This window comes from Chlorocebus sabaeus, chromosome 4 (assembly GCF_047675955.1).
Source record: "Chlorocebus sabaeus isolate Y175 chromosome 4, mChlSab1.0.hap1, whole genome shotgun sequence".
In the NCBI taxonomy this organism is placed as follows: domain Eukaryota; kingdom Metazoa; phylum Chordata; class Mammalia; order Primates; family Cercopithecidae; genus Chlorocebus; species Chlorocebus sabaeus.
In genome coordinates, this window is record NC_132907.1 from 63,166,632 (window position 1) to 63,186,743 (window position 20,112).

The 20,112-nt window shown below is 39.7% G+C and overlaps 1 protein-coding gene across 9 annotated transcripts in view; it reads left to right on the forward strand.

Moving 5' to 3' along the window:
- Nucleotides 1-18,918, forward strand: part of DROSHA (drosha ribonuclease III) — a 134,118-nt gene extending 115,200 nt beyond the window's left edge. For all 9 annotated transcript variants that reach the window (XM_037990725.2, XM_037990724.2, XM_073014816.1 and 6 more), the window contains 6 exons: nucleotides 9,336-9,477; nucleotides 10,909-10,991; nucleotides 11,082-11,185; nucleotides 13,294-13,386; nucleotides 14,509-14,555; nucleotides 18,517-18,918. In XM_037990725.2, the coding sequence (XP_037846653.1) occupies nucleotides 9,336-9,477; nucleotides 10,909-10,991; nucleotides 11,082-11,185; nucleotides 13,294-13,386; nucleotides 14,509-14,555; nucleotides 18,517-18,647 (600 nt within the window). In that variant the 3' untranslated portion in view covers nucleotides 18,648-18,918. The remainder of the gene's footprint in view (nucleotides 1-9,335; nucleotides 9,478-10,908; nucleotides 10,992-11,081; nucleotides 11,186-13,293; nucleotides 13,387-14,508; nucleotides 14,556-18,516) is intronic.
- The last annotated feature ends 1,194 nt before the right edge of the window (nucleotides 18,919-20,112 follow it).

The following is a 20,112-nucleotide window of genomic DNA, read 5'->3' on the forward strand; positions in this document are numbered from 1 at the left end:
ACTCTTTTTTATATTAACAGTTTGATTACCATTTAAAGTTAACTGTTTTTAGGTGGACAAGAAAGAGTTTTTCATGATAATATTAAATTCATAAGAAAATGTGAACATTTTTGAGAAATGAACTATTGTCTAGTATCTCACTGTTCATTAGAAAAACAATAAATTGCATGTTCAGTATCCTCTGACACTTCATACGTGTCAGAGTATCTGGTTGGCCTGAGAAATCGCCAAACCAACTAAATAGTTTGAAGTAGTAATTTGTCTTAGGGCCCTATAGAGGCCACTTTTGAAAATGTTTGCTTTAAATACACACGTTTCCCCTGGTATTCCTACAAAATTAATTGTGAACTCTAGGATCTTACAGAGATGGGAAGTTTATTGTTTCCCACCTGCTCACTGCATACATTTCTCCTCCCACCCCACTCCCCTACCCCCAGCATTGAACAAAAACCAAAACTCAGAAAGGCATGAGTCCTGCCCATGATCTAGAGAAAGGTAAAACTAGGACTAGATGAGAGACTCTAGTTGTGTTCTTTCCAAAATCACTACAATGCCAGAAGTGTAGTTTTATCCAAAATGAATCTAACAGCCCTGCTGTCTTAATATTAGAAAGTTTTTGACTAGCTTATTAGAATGGTGTTGACAAATGATAAAATTATGTGAAGGCTTTTTGAATTATATTCACAGAATGCTTTGGTAGAAATCATCAGGACCAGCAGATCTGCGGGCAAGACAAAGACAAAGAATAAGCTAAACGCAGATTCTAACAGATACCAACTCTCATCAGCATTAACATGGATGCTCCCTCCTCCTTGAAATACAAGCTTTGTTGGCTTCTGTCACGGTGCACTTTCCTGGGTTTCCTCTTACCTCTTTAGCTACTCTTTCTCAGCCTGCTTTGCAGACACATCTTAGTCTTATGGCTAATAAACAGTCCATATCTAAAACACTCATTCTTAGGCCATGTTCTCTTTTTAATCTCTGCTACCAGTCCTTTCAATATATGTCATCAGTTTCATCTTACTGGCAGATGACTTCTAAACTGATCTCTTCAGTTCTCTCTGCCTTCTGAGTTCCAGCCCTAGCTGCCTTCTCAATGTCTCAACACATGTAAGACCGAATTTATAGTCTCCTGCCTGGGTCCTCGTCCAATATTCCCTAATTGAACGGTGGCACCACCCATTCAGTGTTGCATGTCAGAAATCTAGGAGGCATCTTGGATGCCTCTCTCTATCTCCCTTTTCTATATCCCAGTCCATTCACAAGCCCTGACAGTTTTACTCCTCAAGTATTTCTTTAATTTATCCTCTTTCTTATGGCCTTTTTTCTGTCACCCACATCCTCCTTACCATCTTTACTCACCTGGACCACTGCAGTTTAATTTCTGCATAACTATCAAAACATCACAAGGGCCAGGTATGGTGGCTTATGCCTGTAATCCCAGCACTTTGGGAGGCCAACCTGGGAGGACTGCTTGAGCCCAGGAGTTCAAGACCAGCCTGTACAACATAATGAGACTCTATCTGTACAATAAAATAAAAAAACTAGCTTGGTAGAGTGGCATGCATTTGTAGCCCCATTTACTCGGGAGGCTGAAATGGGAGGCTCGCTTGAGCCCAGAAACTGTGGTTGCACCACTGCACTCCGGCTGGGCAACAGAGCAAGACTCTCCTCTGTCTGTCTCTCTCTCTCTGTGTGTGACACACACAGACACACACACACACACACACTGTGATTGATAGAGACCCAGTTGAAAGAAGTGACATTTATTAAATTGCAAAGGATAGGAATCTGAAGGTTGTGTTCATGCAAAACATAAGGCAGTGCAGCATCTTCCCGTGAGAGGAGGGTGCTCCTGGAGTCCCCAGGTTTCTCCTGGATGTATCCTAATATTTGAAAAGCCTGCCTTTGCTGTTCTTACGGGCATTTTTGAATTCTATCTGAGAGATGGACAGCCTCTCAGGCAGAAATCCTTCAAGAGGCCCAGATCTCAGGCCTTTGTGAAGTCATTTTTGCAGCTTTCTACCCTGGTCTTCCTATGTCAACTCATGCCCCTGCTCAATCCATTTTACATGCTGCAGTCAAAGGAGTCTCTTCACAACAAATCTACCCTGGCCTTTCATCTACAGTGACTACACTGTGACGACACCAGCCATTCATCTTCAGTCCCCTTTGGTTGTTTCTCTTCCTCTCCCCACCTATTAACATTAGAGTGGCCCAGTTCTCAGTCGTCAGACCTCCTCTCTGTCAACTTCTGCTGATCTCATTCTGTCTGTCTCATGGCTTTGAATACATCTTTACACTACTTCCTAATTTGTGTCTTTGGCCTTTTCTCTTTCCTTTTTCTTGTAAATTTGTTTTAAGTTCTGTGTAGATTCTGACCACTTTTACTATCACTTGGTCTGAGCCACTGTAGTCCAGATTATTAGCCATAACCTCCCAACTGGTTCATCCCCTGGGCCCTAGTCAATTTTCAGCACATCTAGAGGGATCGTTTTTAAAGAGAAGCCAGATTACATTCCTCTTCTGCACAAAACCTCTCAAACCTTCCTATCTCAAGGGTAAAAGACAGTGTTGTTACAGTCACCTTATATGAACTGGCTCTCTGTTTCTGTTTCATAGACTGTTAACATTGGCCTCTGTGCTAGCTCCTGCAGGACACTAAGCAAGCCCTTGCCCCAGGGCCTTTGCACGTGTATTTTATCTGGCTGCAGTATTGTTCTCCTGGTAGTCTATACAGCCAAATTGCTCACCTCCTTCAGGTCTCTGTTCAGATGTCATCTTATCAATAAAGCCTTCCTTAACCTACCCTGAATAAATAGACAACCGCTTCCCCTTGTCCCTAGCACATCTCCTCAGCCTGGAACCTCTCATGTCTTTTTCCTCCTTAGCATATAGTATGTAATGTACTTGTTTACTATCTGGCTTCTCCCATCAGAGTGTAAACTCCGTGAAGACCAGGATTTTTGTTTGTTTTCTCCATTCCTGATTCCTGGGTCCCTGGGAAGTACCTGGCATATCAGTGCTCAGCAAGTATGCTTTGACTGAATGATCATCCTATCCCAGCTTAACTCTCTACAGCTGCTCTTCAGATAGTTTTTTTTTTTTTGTTTTTTTTTTTTTTTTTGAGATGGAGTCTCGCTCTGTCACCCAGGCTGGAGTTCAGTGGCGCAACCTCAGCTCACTGCAAGCTCTGCCTCCTGGGTTTACGCCATTCTCCTGCATCAGCCTCCCGAGTAGCTGGGACTACAGGCGCCCGCCACCTCACCTGGCTAGTTTTTTGTATTTTTTAGTAGAGACGTGGTTTCACTGGGGTAGCCAGGATGGTCTCGATCTCCTTACCTCGTGATCTGCCTGTTTCGGCCTCCCAAAGTGCTGGGATTACAGGCTTGAGCCACTGCGCCCGGTCACTCTTCAGATAGTTTCTAAAGAACAGGCAAAGCCCTGGGTGGTCTGGCTTTGCCCGCCTGCCCAGCCTCATACCACAGGCTCTTCTTCTCACTCTGCACCTCTGTACTGGGCTGCTGTTTGCGTTTCTGCAGGCCTCCTCCTGCCAGCAGGCCTTTGTGTATACTCTTCCTCCGCCGGAAGCTGTTCTGTTCTAGCCCTTACTCTCATGTGCCTGGTATCTTCTACTGTTCCTTTAGATGTCCTTTCTGGTGTGACTTCTGGATGTGGGGGAAACTTTCCCTGACCATCCTTCCCCACCCTCGGTCCCCTCCCCATCAAAATTCTGTGTTGTTTTCCTTCCTGGCCTTTACTTCACTTTGCATACCCCAGTAGACTAGAAGTTCTTTGAGAGCATGTTTTTGTTCATCCTGGCATATGATAGGCCCTCAGTACATCTTTGCTAAATAAATAAAAGAGTGACAATTGTGCAGTCAGCTAAGTCAAGAGGGAAGAGGCAGTGGCACTGGAGGGAAGTGGACTGTTGCTTTATGTATAAGGGAAGAAGCAGAGGACTTACTTATGAGTGTCTAAAGATTAAAATTAATTTAAAATTTGGAGAGGATTACTTATTGCAGTTGGATTGGTGGGGGGATGGCAAACGATTCATTATTGTGATTAAAGAGCACACAGCTACAGTAATTCACATTGGGAGGCATTAATTAGCTTTGAGCCATTCCCTTGCACACTTAAAGGGAATAAGGACAATTGAGCAAATGTAATATGGTTTTCAAGTTTTGAATGCTGATGGGGAAAAACATTCTGTTCTGTAAGCTGGCTATTCAAAAAGGCCTACTCGGGAAGGAGTGTTAGGCTTATCCAATTGTTCTAGGATAATTGAGTCTGCATTGGGCTATAGAGGGAAGAGGTTCTGTTTCACATGCTGAAGTTTTTAGTTTTTAGGATGGTGTATGCAGTAGGGTCAAAGTATAAATTGTGAGAACGCCTCAAAGAAAGTATTTACACAGGCCAGGATGCCTGTCATGTAACACTTGGAAATCTTTAGCCATAGGAGTTTTCTCCTCTGTATCATTCTTCTTTTCTTAGCCTTTAGTGTGTGGTAAAAATAGTTGCTAATCTCCATGCCTACTGTGTGCAAGGCACTGTACCCAGTGGTGGCATGCACTATAGTAGTGATGAACCTACAGTTTTTGTTTGTTTTTAATGATTTGGGATAATGGGAAAGAGAGCAAGGATTACAGATACAAAGCTCAAGAACCAGTGATCTAATCCTGCCCTGCTGCTTCCACACAGCACTGAGCATAAATCATTCAGACAAACAGGTATTTTATCTAAAAGATCTCGTTGAGAAGATAGATTCCACAGCCTCCTGTTTGAGGATTTCTGTCACTGACATAATTTGGCTCTTTGTATCTGACCTGTATTTGCCTGCTAGCATTTATGTACCTTTTCTTTAGTTATCACGGGAAATGGAGACCATCTGGCGACCGCTCTCGGTATAATAGACCTGTGTGGCATATCACTGTCACTTTCAATAGTATATTCTGCTTTCACCCCGTGTTCTTATATTAAAGCCCTCAAAATAATAAATCACAGTCTGCTTATTTTACACTAGGTGGCCCTCTTTGGTAGCTCATCTGCCAATTGTGGTTTTTCTCTTTAGATTCAAGAGTGAAATAGGGAACTTGAAGGAAGATTGTCAATATGTATGTTTTATTTAAACGAATAAATCTTTTTCTTATGAAAGTTTAAAGTAATGATGAAAGAGTGCTATGCTGGGATAATAGAAAACATCCTGGATTCTCAATACCAGAGTTTGAGATCTGGGATATTTACATTGGTCTGTGACATTGCACCAGGAATTCAGCAGTCCTTTTCTCAGGTTTACAGAGGGCTTTAATTATAGCATTCTTAGTCATTTCTGGTGATTTCAAATTAAACCTTGTCTTTTTGGAAGTATTTTTTAAAAAGTTGTTAAGGACAGGTTAACACCTGGTAAAATGGGGAATTTTGAAGACAGTGAGTGGACAGGACAGGTATCGAAAACATTTTACATTGAAAACAAATTCAGAGGAATTCTTGGAATTTTCTAGAAACTTCCCCATAACTGAAGAGCAAACGTACTTTGTCTAATTGTGATGATGCTATTGTGGATAACACAGCAACAGCTAACATTTCTGTTGTGTTTATCATGTGCCAGTCATTGTAGTTAGATTATATGTCATTCACTCTAATTCTCAAAACCACCCTGAGAGCTAGGCACTACATTCTCCATTTTATAGATGAGGAAACTGAGGCTCAGAGAGATGTAATAACTTAGACAGGGTCACTTAGCTAGGAAGTGCTAGAGCCACAGTTTGAACCCAGGTAACTTGGTGCGAAATATTTTGCTTTTTGCTATCTCTAATACAAGGCATTGTTTGCAAAATAGTCTGATAACTGTTTTCTGCTCAATTGGGTGCTTAAGGTTTATTTTCTAGATTTCCACTAAAATATATAGATATTTCCTCTTTGTAAAATAGTAATTTATAATGTCACCATCTACAGGCTTTTCAACTTCATGTCTTGCCCCCATTTAAATCCTTCTGCCAAAATAATCTTTGTAAAATAAAAAAAAGTTACCTCACAACTGCCCCCATTTGATACCTTTTGGGATTCTTCTTCCCCTACAGGAAAGCTCAGGCTTCTTTACATCACCTGCCAGCCGCACTGCATCAGCTCTCCTCACCTGACTCTGATTTCCCCTCCAGGTCCACCCAGCAGTCACCTCGCTGTGTAATGGCCCCTTGCATTTGCCATAGCTGCTCTCTCTTCCTTGGAAACCCTTTCCCACCCTTCTCTCAACTGGCTGACTCAGTCTTTTTCAGTTCTGATTCTGTGTTCATCGGAATCCACCTACATGAATCTTTTCAAAAGTTAGATTTCCAGAAATGTTGATTCATTGGTTCTTGAAAGAAGCCTGGGCACCAGCTTCTCAGAAGCACCTTACGATTCTGGTGGTACAGCCAGGGAAATGAGGTCCTGAAATGCTTTTACTCAAATGTCAGCCCTCCTCCAGGAGGCCTCCCTGGAAGGCTAAAGTCTAGAGGAGCACCTGTGTATACCTGCAGTCTCTGTGCTGGCACTGCAGCCACCACAGTGCATTGCAACAGCTGGTCTGCATGTGACTTCCGAGGAGGGTGTCAGTTCCTGAGGGCAGCAGCAGCATGTTGCTCCTCTCAGGATCTTCAACTGTCAGCACAGGGCCTGGCATGTAATTGGCCTGCACCACTGGTGCACTGAACTGCTGTAACCTCAGGTTTTCTTTCTTGCTGATCCCCCTGGGTCGTGTTCTTTGGCAAATAACATGATTCATTATGAAGTAGAGTTCAGCAAAGGACAAGGATGAAAGTTGTCATTTAGAGAACTGCCATTCAGACTTTCTTGTCTAGGTAAAGAGCAAGGTCTTCTCTCTCTTCAACTCATTTTCTAAATTTAAACTGACGATGAGAATATGGATGATGTGTAGCTTCCTTCTGACTTTTGGTTCAGCCTCTGGGTTTTTGGCAAAAACTTACAGATCTCACTTATTATTAGCCACCCTTCTGCTTTCAGACCTGTCAGGGCTTGTCTGAAATAAAACTGGAAGCATTTTTGATTCCATCCTCACTGCTTTCCTCCTTTCCCATCAGTACAGCACTGAGTGAGGGGCCCTGACACTGGAAGGTGGCAGCTGGGGCCTGACAGCCAGTGATGTGTCGTAATTTGTGTGTGCTCATGTGTATGTCGGGCTTGTTGTATCTGAGGCATGAACATTCCATGTACATGGCTTAAAGAGTTTTCTTCCCATACCGACAGCATATATTCGGAGAGGACTCAACTTATTCAGCATAGCCTTGTTCCCATAGTAGCCATCCTATTCCCCCACAGACTCTACTTTAGGAAAGCTCCCCGTCCCCATTTGAAATCCAAACCAAAAAAGATATATCACTGTCAGCTCAATTATTCCATAATTACAAGATATTAGGCTAGTGGGCTCCTTACTGGTTGGGTCTTCTATTAATGTTATATGCTAGCCTTTCAATTTTCAGCTCCTCTATGGATGTTAATTTCAGTGAAACTCTATATTGAAGAAAAGATGGGGCTAAGGGGGAGATAGGAGGAGGAAAGAAAGCAGACAGGCAAAGAATAATAGTCTGAAATTCAACAGCAAGCATGGCTTATGAAGATCAAGTTATATTTCTGCTTCATGAATCATTGTCAGACAAATTAAGAACATATTGTTTCTTATTTATCTGTTGTCAAGGATTCACTATCAGACACTGAGAATAAATCTTGATTTTCATAAGCTCTGTTGACACCATGGAGCCACAGAGCATAAAACTTGCATCTAATAAAGAAAGTGCGACATGGAACAGCAGGGAGTGGAATACCAGCACAACTCACAGCTGCTTCCTGCTCCTCGTCCCTGTTTTCAGGAATGTTTCTTAGCAGGAAGTTTTTTAATAGACCAAGAATTTGTTATATGTATTCTAAGAAAAGTTGTAGTTGTAGATGCATTATTCTTCCAAATCTTAAGAGATCAGGGATGATTATGTTCCATTTTTGTTTGGTGAGTTCCCATCTTTGTATGTACTTACTTGCTCCCAACTGTCCTCCTCTCCTCTTCCCTAGTGAGTGGTTAATGAGTGTTAATTGCCTAAACCATACTTGTTTTATGGACACTTCTATAATGGATTCGTTGCATAATTTTCATGCAGCGTATAGTGTTACTAGTTGGATAATTTTTGGAGGACTCTTAGCTGTCTGATGAAATTCCTAGTAGAAATTTTTGTTTTGAATTCCTAAAGTTGAAATATGAAAATTATATTTTAATTTGATTAGAGACAAAAGATACCAGTATGGGCCGGGTGCAGTGGCTCATGCCTGTAAATCCCAACACTTTAGAAGATCAAGGTGGGTGGATCACTTGAACTGTGGAGTTGGAGACCAGTCTAGGCAACATGGTGAAACCTTGTCTCTACAAAAAAATACAAAAATTAGCTGGGCATGATGGCAGGCACCTATAGTCACAGCTACTCAGGAGGCTGAGATGGGAGGATAGCTTGAGACCAGAAGGTGGAGGTTGCCGTGAGCCAAGATGGAGCGCCACTGCACTCCAGCCTAGGCAACAGAGCAAGAGCCTGTCTCAAAAAAAAAGGATATCAGTATGAAAAACTGAGACTCAAGCTAGATACCATAAATCTTTAAAATAATAATAAAAGTAAAAATGTAAATAATTTAAATCTTTTCATAATATTTACTTAAACCTCACTTAAGTCCTATAATATCAAAATTAGCATCAGTGCCATGAAATCCTTTAAAACTAATGTACAGTGACAGAAAGCAGGCCGAGTTTGCCTGGACAGGGGTTGGGAAGGATTCACTGCATGGAGATGCTGGGAATTTGTTTGGAGTGATAAAAATGTACGTGTTTTTCAATTAAAAAAAAAAAAAAAAAAAACGTGTTTTTCAAAACTCACCTAATTGTACACTAAAAATGGGTGCATTTTATTGAATGTAAGTTATACTTTAATAAAATTGATTTTTAGAACTCTTAATGCTTCCTCATTTAGTAGCATTAAACTTATTAGAAGCTATGACCTTAAGTCATACTATACATCCCTGCCCCCCGCACAACCCTGCCCCACTGCTTCTAAAGAAGTAAATGAGCCATTTATGTTAGTAAGGTAAAAATCCAGTATAGCAGAGTGGAGCACGTTACTAAGGAGAGGGTAGACAGGCATGGAGCATATCACTGTCATCTGGGTGATGGTTGAGGACCTAGACCTCACTTATTTTGGTGTCCCCGTCAGTGAGATCCTCTCAGGCTGGTTGGGTCCAACCCAGGAATAAGAGAGGTCAAAAATGAAATGTGTTCTCAATGTACCCCCATTCCTTTTGGGCAGTTGTTGCGAAGCTCTTTGGTGAATAATAGAACTCAGGCCAAGGTAGCGGAGGAGCTGGGCATGCAGGAGTATGCCATAACCAACGACAAGACCAAGAGGCCCGTGGCCCTTCGCACCAAGACCTTGGCGGACCTTTTGGAATGTGAGTGCCACACACTTTTCTCTCAACCTTCAGGTTCAGAGTTTAAGTCCAAGTAACCGTATTTGTCCTCCTCCTCATTATTATTATGTTCTGGCTAAAGAAACCTTTTTTGCTATTTTAATTTTTATTTATGCTTTTTACCAAAGCTTTTCTGAAGGAAAATAATTTGAAACTAAGACATGTGAATAGTGAATTTTATGTTCAATCTATGCTCAGCGTACCCCCTACACATATCCCTCCATCCTAACACTCAGCTACCACATCCCTTTGTGTGAAACAGTAATAGGATATGAAGATCAGTTGTTGTGAACCAGAACCTTTTTGCCACCCAGCAGCCTTCATATAGGGGCACAGAAGAAAGAAGGGTAATTTATTCACTAAATACTGAAACTATTATCCATTGTTTTGAATGAGTGCAAAGCTCTGCGGACAAATGTCATCTTTTGCAGTTTCTGATATGGTCTGGTAGCATTGTAAATAATCCTATTATAGTTAATGAAAGGATTATACACATGTTGTATTGTTTGTATTACTTCAAAATAAGTGGGCCATTCACTGAGCCTTAGAACTTTTTTTGTTTTTTAGTGTTATAGTATTTTTGACAATTGGAATTATATTCAAGTATCAAAGTCTGCCATGCAAAACCAGCTTATTTACAAAGTGCAAAGGCATTCTGACTAAGGAACTTAAAAGAACTTCTTTTTTCAATGAAAGAAAAGTAATTTAAAGATGAAAATCACATAAAAATTAAATTGAGAGATCATTCTCACTTTTTTTTTTTTTTTTTTTTTAGCTCAATGAAAGCTATTTTTATTCCTTCTTTTGAAAATCCACCATTTGTTTGCTTTGTTGAGGTACCTTTAATGAAGTCATCCTAGGGGGTCACCATTTATTCATGCAAAATTTGACATACTGTTGTCATTAAGATCAGTAGTAAGTTTTTCTCTTTTTGGGCAGATTGAATCTATAAATTATCCCATTTCTGCTCATGAAATTTAACAGAATCCTTATAAAACAGGGGATCTCAGGATTGGTGTTGACAATGACCAGACCCAAGAATGTGCATATTCTGGTATCATATCTAATCTTCAAGTAGTATTTTGACTTATTTGATGTGAACAGGGTTGGGTGCTCAGATAGCACGTTTTCCCTGATATACAGCGGCATTCTGTGTACCTTTTAAACTAACCATTTAGCCCTTAGCTAAATGCAGTTTGGTCTTTGTACTCTATGATTTGCATCTTACACATCTCTTGCTGCTCTGATATTAATGATAAAAAGTGGGGAAAGATGAAATGGTAATGCTAAAAAACAAAGAGGGCGTGGAAGTTGAAACTGTTACTAAAATTTTGCTTAAAAGTCTAGGTCTCTTACTCTTTCTGATAAATGGCAGTGATTGTGGTTTATTTTAAAGTATCCTTTTTTCCCCAGCATTTATTGCAGCGCTATACATTGATAAGGATTTGGAATATGTTCATACTTTCATGAATGTCTGCTTCTTTCCACGATTGAAAGTAAGCTCATATAAAGTTTGAATTAGTGGTCTGCTTTATGTTTGGTGATTCCAGAACCCGTTACTAAAGAGTTTTTGGGGACTTCCACAGGAGTTCATTTTGAATCAGGATTGGAATGACCCCAAATCCCAGCTTCAGCAGTGTTGCTTGACACTTAGGACAGAAGGAAAAGAGCCAGACATTCCTCTGTACAAGTAAGTACTTGCTGCTTGCAGGCCATTGGTTGGATCCAGCATGCCTAGAATTGACTTTCCATGTGCCTTGAAGAACGAGTCATTGAGGGGTGATCATGACAGGAGCCCAGGATTCAGACTTCTTGACTGTCAGTGTGACTTTGGGCCCCACAGGGAAACTCGCTGGGGCTCTCAGTCTTAGCTGTAATAAGTGGGTCCCACTCCATTATCTCTGTGCTCTCTCCCATTCCTAAAAATCTCTGTGAACTACTGCCTGAGAGGGAGACAAACTAAGATTATGAGATCGAAAAGAAAATTTGGATTCAGTGATTTTTATATACATTTGTATATTTGTCTTCTTGCTTGTAACTTCTGCCGGGCTGTGCCTCCAGATGAGAAGATCATGTATGATTATTTGTAGCAATATTTGGGTGCCTCTCTGCACTTTCCCTGAACCCCTATTAGCTTCAACTTGGAACTTTTCTTCTCAGAATGTGTATCAAAAGCCATCACGTACTTTGAATATCTTTATCCTTTGAGTGGTAGCCAAAAGTCATTAAAAAGGAATGTAGGTAAGTAGTGGGTCACTACACCACTTAATACCCGTTTTGATGAAAACAGGAGGTTCAGCTCTGAAGTAGAGTATCTTGAGACACACGTAGGTTGATTAAGAAGATGCTTTCAAAGTGGAATTACAAAATGAAAGGATTATTGAAATAGGCGGGTTGCATCTCAAGGTATTGTCTGGGTATGTGATTTTAAGGATGTTTAAAGATTATTTCAAAACTGTTTCACCCCAGGTGGCTGCATACACAGTTGCAAGCATACACATCTGTGTGTGTGTGTTCTGTATGGAGTAAAAGCTCCCCTTTGGACCTTCTCAAATTTCATTCACACAAGGAAAAACATTAGACTGGCAGTTGGGAATTTTCAGTCCTTTCACATGTTTTTATTTAACAGTCACAGCACTTTATAGGCCTTTTTGCTAAAGAAAAACGAAGGCCAGGAGAAGAGGTTGAGTCACCCCACAGCAAGCTACTATAAATTATGCCAAGAAGCTGTCACTGCTAAACAATGTTTCCTTTATTTATTGGGGGAAAAAAAGCCCCAAATGTTTAGAAATAGCACTTTATTATGTGCCTAATAAGCATAATGAATATCCAAACTGTATTCTATGAAAGGCTCATAGCATTTCCTCATCCGAGTGATAATTAAGGTTCAATAAATAAAATGAGGATGCTAAACTTTCCATAGCACAGGCATGATCACTGTAATAAGTACTACCTTCAAGAAGCCACTCGTGCACATTCATCCCATGGAGCGTATGAACACAAAGGAAATTGCTATGCTCCCTTCTCATAAATCCCCCAAATGAAAGTACAAGATGAGTTTGCTCTTTTTATCAAGATCATGGGGTTGTTTTACATGTTTTTTTTTTTTTTTTTTTTAAAGATTATTGTGTTCATTCCATTATCTTTGTTGGCTACTTTTAATTTCCCTTTTCCATGAAGTTATCAGTTTTACTGCATTTGAAGTCTGCACCATGCCATTAAAATCCAGAGTACCTGGAGCTTTGTTTTTTTGGCGATTGTGTTGTGTACTTGGCATTAAAGCATACCTTTGAAGTGATCTCAGATGTTTCAGAAATTAAATACATTTTCTGATCTTTTAGATAAGATACCAGACATTAGAAAGAATCCATAAAGGATGTGAAAGCAATTAGATGTGGCTTGAAGTGTATTACCTCAATATTTATTGTTTTAGGCTGTGATTAGCACTGAAAAACAATAGACTGGAGCTCTTTTCGTGATAAAAGTTTATGCATATGCACACTTAGAAACTCTTTAAAAATATTTTATACTTCACTGTTAGCCTTTGGATGTTACTACTTTGGGAATAAATATTAAAATGCAATGCAGAATTTTTAAGAATTTCTATTTTAAACGCTCTCGATATTTGTCGGGTTAGCAAATCAAAAACTTACGCTTTTTACCTTTTTGCCATTTTCACATTTCCTATTATTTACTTTCCTCTGTCTAGGCAGTAAGTACATGGTTTTCCTCATAGTTCATAGTAACCATGACAAATAACACTTTACCATAATAAATGTTCTTTCTTTTCCCTTTCAGGACTCTGCAGACAGTGGGCCCATCCCATGCCCGAACCTACACTGTGGCTGTTTATTTCAAGGGAGAAAGAATAGGCTGTGGGAAAGGACCAAGGTATGAGAAGAAAATACCTGGAATTGCTTTTAATGAACATCCTGTGTGTCTCATTCCCTAGCTGGTATCTCCAAACGGAACCATCTGTCTTTTTCAACTCAGAGAAGAAAATGTTCAAGAGTAGTAGCAAAGTGAATTCCAGGGATTAATGTCACCACATTAGTTGTCTCAAAGCCAAGCCCTGAATCAGCCCTGGACAATGGGAATACCATTGTGTAAGGGGCTTTAGCTACCTTAAGAAAACCACATTACCTGGTAAGAAGGCCTGCCTAGTTTTAGTTACCCAGCAGAGTGCACTTTGATGCAAGCTGTGCATGTAAGATGTGTCATGTCGCACATGACACAGCCATTAGACTTTTTTTTGGAGATAAAGTCTCACTTTGTTGCCCAGTCTGGGGTGCAGTGGCATGATCTCCATTCGCTGCAACCTTTGCTTGTACTTCGGACACCTGAGAAACTAGGATTACAGGCACATGCCACCACGCCCGCTAATGTTTGTATTTTTAGTAGAGACGGTTTTGCCATATTGGCCAAGCTGGTCTTGAACTCCTGACCTTAAGTGGTCCCCCTTCCCAGCCTCAGCCTCCTAAAGTGTTGGGATTTTAGGTATGAGCCACCGTGCCCAGCTCTGTTAGACATTTGATTTACTACTACTCACCTGAGCTGTGTAGAAATGCTAGCATCTTTAGGTGAAAAGAATTATGTATATTATCACCTTTCTTTGAACCCTCCAGTCTATATCTTAAACTGAGAAATGATTTGAAACCTGTCTATATATTTTTTTTATTCTTTTCCTCTTTAAACTTTACAGTGAGGGTATTCAAACTTAAGTATGAAATACTTCAGACCTAATATAAATGGAAGGCATTTTATTGCAGTATTAAAGTGTGGAGTGAATAACTTAAGGAGGCTTTGTGCAAATCAACGACATTTCTGCATGCTCTTGTGTATATTCCTATCTGTGCAATTCAGTGTGTGACAGTGGAAGTAATCAGAGGAGATTTTATGCACCAAACGTGAAAATCAGCCTGAAAAATTTGTAGCCATACGTTGCGTTTTTGGGGAAAAAAAAAAAAAGGATCTCAAAATTAAAGTGTATCTTACTTTTATTTTATGTAATAGTATTCAGCAAGCGGAAATGGGAGCAGCAATGGATGCCCTTGAAAAATGTGAGCCTATTTCTTTTTCTATAATTATGTTCATCATGTAATGAGTGTTTTATGGAAAGAAAATGAGGAGGGAGAAAAATGGTAAGTACTGATAAAATGTGATTTTGTTTTCTTCATAATTATTCTTCACACAGAGAATATAGTAGAATGTGAGACATTCTAAAATGGACTTATATTTAAAAATGAAAGTATTCCTGAATGCTTTTTGATTTGCATTTTCCTTTTTTGCTTAGAGTCCTAATCTCAGCGTGGGTGACCTGTGTGAATAACCTGCTGTGTTTTCTTTCTCTTTTTTTTTTTTTTTTGAGATGGACTTTTGCTCTTGTTGCCCAGGCTGGAGTGTAGTGGCACAATCTCGGCTCACTGCAACCTCTGCCTCCCGGGTTCAGGTGATTCTCCTGCCTCAGCCTCTCCAGTAGCTGGGATTACAGGTGCCTCCCACCATGCCCAGCTAATTTTTTTGTTTTTTTAGTAGAGACGGGGTTTCACTATATTGGCCAGGCTGGTCTTGAACTCCTAACCTCAGATGATCCACCCACCTCTGCCTCCCAAGGTGCTGGGATTACAGGCGTGCGCCACCGCGCCTGGTCTGTGTTTTCTTTCATACATTTCTGTATTCTCTAAAATCCTGTAACAGAAAAGTATACATGTGAAGGTTTTTTTTAAACTTTTTTGTTTTTGGCCATTGTTTTATTAAATGGGCTGTTATTACATACTTCTCTATACCTTTCTTTTTTTGCTCAATAATGTATCATGAGCAGCCCTGCAGATTATAGAAAACAGCTCCAATTCATTCTTATTGGCTGCATAATATTTCCTGCTAGAGGTGTGCTATATTTTATTCAGCCTTTTTATTATTGGTGGACACTTTTTTTTTTAATCATCATTACCAACAAATGTTATATATTGGTGCTTTTTAGTTCTGTGGAATAGGTTCCCAGGAGTGGGATGCGTGGGTTGAAGAAACTTCAATTACATGATTGACCTTGTAGGAAATTGCATAGTCTTTTGTAAACTGAAGGCTTAAGTGCAAGGGATTTTTCTTCTGAGGTCTATTGTGCTGCACAACAGAACCTGTGGGCACAACATGACAGTGCAATTCTATTATGCTTCAAGTACCCCGCTAAATGAGGTAGCAGACAGCACAGTGTGGGAAGCTAAAAGTGAAGAGGCCCAGAATCTTCAGGCATGGGAGAGATTCCAGGAAAGGCAAGCAGGCTAAGAGCCAAGTGGAAATCAGCAGATAAAGGTTCCTGTTCGGGGGCAGGGAGGTTAGTGGGAACAGAAGCTGGTACTGCCAGGGTCCAGCATCCATGGATTCTTCACAGAGTTTTAAGTTGGCTCTTAGGAACTTCATCCATTGTACATATAAATTTGCAGTCAGAGTGAAATAAAAGTGAGATTCCATTTTTTGTTTATTTTCGACTATAAAACAGTACTGGAGAGATCACCTGTTCTGAGACAGGCCTGCATATCCATACTGATAGGAGTGAGTTGTTTAAACTACTGGAAAGCAATTTGGCAGTATGTAGCAGGTCCTTAAAGAAGTTCATACCCTTGGTAGGCCAAGGAAAGGATCACTTGAGGCCAAGAGTTAGAGACCAGCCTGGAATATAGTGAGTCCCTGTCCTTACAAAAAATTTAAAAAAATAAAATAACCCAAAAAACATTAGCCAGGCTTGGTGGCATGCACCTGTAGTGCCAGCTACTTGAAAGGCTGAGGCCAGAGGATCACTTGAGCCCAGGAGTTTGTGGCTGCAGTGAGCTATGATCATGCCATTGCACTCCAGCCTGGGCAACTGAGTGAGAACCCTGTCTCTTCCCCTCCTCTCCAAAAAAGTTTGTACCATGAGAATCATGACAACTTGATTTATAATAGCAGGAAAGAAAACCAAACTACGTGTTTAAGAGTAGGAAAATATTTAATAAATTTTGGTATATCCCGGGGTTAGGAAACATTTTCTGTAAAGGACTGGATAGTAAGTATTTTAGACTTCCCAGACCATACAGTCTCTGTCGCAATTCTTCAACTCTGCCATTGTAGCCCACTGGCCTGGACAGTATGCAAACTAATGAGTGTGTCTATTTAATGGATGTGTCTGTCTACCAATAAAACTTTATTTATAAAAACAGATGGATAGCTGTATTTGGCCTGTGGGTAGGAGTTTACCAACCCTTGCTATATCCAAATGTTGTATCCATTAGTGGTTTTAAAAACTAATGATATGAGAAAATGCTTATACTAGAATAAGAAAGCATACCCTTATTAAATACATACCTATACTGTACTTTCCGAAAGAGTAGATAGGGAAATGATTTTAAATTATCAAGTGTCTAGGTATATGTGTGTGTGTGTGTATGTGTATGTACACACACACACATTTACACTGCATATATATGTAGTATAGCTTCATAAAGGCCATAAGGATATATTTAAAAAGTTTTATCAATAGTTAAATCTGAGTTGTGTTTTTTCAAATGCAAATTTGATTTTACAGTAGAATTTACTGGGGATTATTACATACTTCTGTACTACTGAGGAAATAGAGTTCATTTTGTAGAGACTTGCTTTACAGTTAACTCAGTGGGATTTATTTTTTAAAAAGTAGTTACATTTGAAACCTACATAAGGAATAAATTTGATCAGTTCAGGAATAGGATTTTATTACTGTTTTATTTCCAAAATACAGATGTCATGTTCCTCTTTTTTAAAAAATCAATCTCTGGGCCGTGTGTGGTGGCTCATGCCTGTAATCCCAGCACTTGGGGAGGCTGAGGCATGTCTTTCAGATGCTTTTCCTACTACCCTGTCCTTTCTTCAACCTACTGTGAGGATGGTACACTATACAATTTAGGGATAGTGTAATATAATAGGGAAAAAAGAATTTAGGATATATTATACAGTCATCTCTCCTTATCCTTGGGGGATACTTGACCCCAGTGGATGCCTAAAACTGAACATTATGTACGCTGTATTTTTTCCTACACGTGCAAAATTTAATTGAAAGATGAAATGTAATTTATAAATTAGATACAGAAAGAGATTAACAATAAATAAAATTGAACAGTAACAACATACTGTAATAAAGGTTGTGTGAATGTACTCTTGATTGTATACTGTGTCTGCTGTCTCTCAGAATATCTTATTTTACGTTACTCACCTGTTTTCAGCCCATGGTCGACCACGGGTAAATGAAACCATGGAGAGTGAGATCACTGATGAGGGGCCTGCTGTCCTATATGTAGATCAACTTCATTATGCATCATCCTTAAAGGAAATAAATGAACTTGCCCCTAAGCATGCCATGCTCTCCTACATCTTGGATTCTTCATGTGTTGGAAACATGAAGTTATATGTCTGCTTTGACTCAATAAGTTTTCTACTTGAGTTACTTTTGCAGATAGAGTTTTGGGCCTGTCATTGTAAGCTTAAAAATTAATTATCAGACATAATGACTTAGAATGTGGCCTCTTTTTGTCCACGTGATCTTTCTTTGCTCTTTTCTGAGACTTTAATTCTTGGTAAATAATGGTGTCATAATGTCATTTGTTTGAAGTTTTTAGTTTGAGCTTTTCAAAAACTGTGACTCCATTTTACTGTATCCTTTCATCTCTCCCTGAAAGTCACCTGTTGCTAGGAGAGTGATGCTAAAGCACCTGCTTAGTAACATTCCCAAGCCACATGTCTGTGTTTTGACATTTCTGTATGTTCGGTGCCTGTTATACTCAAGTTCACATCAGATATTGAAATTTACAATCGGGGTGCTCATCCAGACTTCTGATGTGTTTTTGAGTGATGAAAGAATAAGGGAAGAAAACAACTTTCTATCTTGTGCCTTACAAAATATAATTATACACATTTCATATGCATGTATATTTGTATGTGTATATGTTTAGTTGCATCACTCTTTGCACTAGTGGCTATCCTTTATTAAATATAAAATATATTTCCTTGTGTCAGATAATTTTCCCCAGATGGCCCATCAGAAGCGGTTCATCGAACGGAAGTACAGGCAAGAGTTAAAAGAAATGAGGTGGGAAAGAGAGCATCAAGAGAGAGAGCCAGATGAGACTGAAGACATCAAGAAATAAAGGAGGGCATGCAAGTGTGGAGTATTTACTTGCTCAGTACTGTGACTGTTGTCTGTAGAGACCTAGCCTAGTTTTCCTACAATGAATGAAGTGTGCTCATTGAAATAAAATACAAGTCAAATTGCTATTGTTTTAATGATCTGTTTTTAGCTGGATGGTCTTTATTACAAAGGATTAGATTTTTCTTCTATTTAATGGAAAACTTGACTTTGGTGAATCTGCATTACTTCTTTTTGTTTTGCTCTTTAAATAATAAAATTCAAGAAGCATATTCTATGTGGAATAGATCCTGTTTTTTCCATCTCTGTCCCAGATTGTGACCCTAGACTTTCCATTGACAAGTAAAAAATTGACTTTACTAGACATTTTGACTATGCTCTAGTAACATCTATACTTTTTCAAATCTCTGGATTTTTAAGTAGATTGTTCAGCTTTCATCTGGTGGCTGCTGTATCAAGTTCTCAGCTGCAAATATTGAGCTTACCTGTCTCTAAGCAGTGAGTGTTTTGTAGAAGGAATCCGTTTAACAATTAATTGGCTAATGGGAGAATAGGAAAGACTGATATTCAAGTCACATAGAATCATTAGAATAGGAGAGAAATCATGATTCTAAGCCAGGCCACACTTTAAACCAAGTGCTCTCACCCTGAGGTTAGTGGAACCTTTAAGAAGGTAATGAACAGACTTCAGGGAAGTCAAAACCTCCCAATACCAAATTCCACTGTCTGTGTGTGTTTGAGATTTGAGAGGGCATGGGGAGCAGGAAGGAGGAGGGTTTATAGCTTTTATCAGCCTCTCTAAGTGGGCCCCGCAGTAAAAGGCTAACATGACATTAAAAGACATGATATTTTTTAAAAAGTTATTTAAAACTAAATATCACTGGTTTCTTATTAATAAAGGCAAAACTTCTTTGTAAAACAAATCTGTTTCATTCATCATTTCAGCAAATATATAGTGAATGCTTCCTATGTATCAGACACTGCTCTAGTCTCTGGGGCTATAGCAGTGAAGAGGTCCTTGAGGAGCTTGGGTGCTAGTGCAGGAACACCCACAACAGACCAAGAGCCCAATGGCAAGAAATAAAGCAGGGACTTGTGTTTGCAGTTTTCAATGAGGTGTTTGAGGAGTTCTCCCTAAAAAGGTATCATTTAAGATGGGAAAGAGGAGACGAAGTGAACCCTTCAGGTATCTGGAAGTATTTCTTGTATAAATATTAAATGTTACATATGTATTGTCAAAATTTTGACAAATGGACTGGGCACGGTGGCTCACGCCTGTAATCCCAGCCCTTTGGGAGGTCGAGGTGGGCAGATCACTTTAGGTCAGGAGTTCGAGAACAGCCTGGTCAACATGGTGAAACCCCATCTCTACTAAAAGTACAAAAATTAGCCAGGCATGGTGATGGGTGCCTGTAATCCTAGCTACTCTGGAGGCTGAGGCAGAAGAATTGCTTGAACCCGGGAGG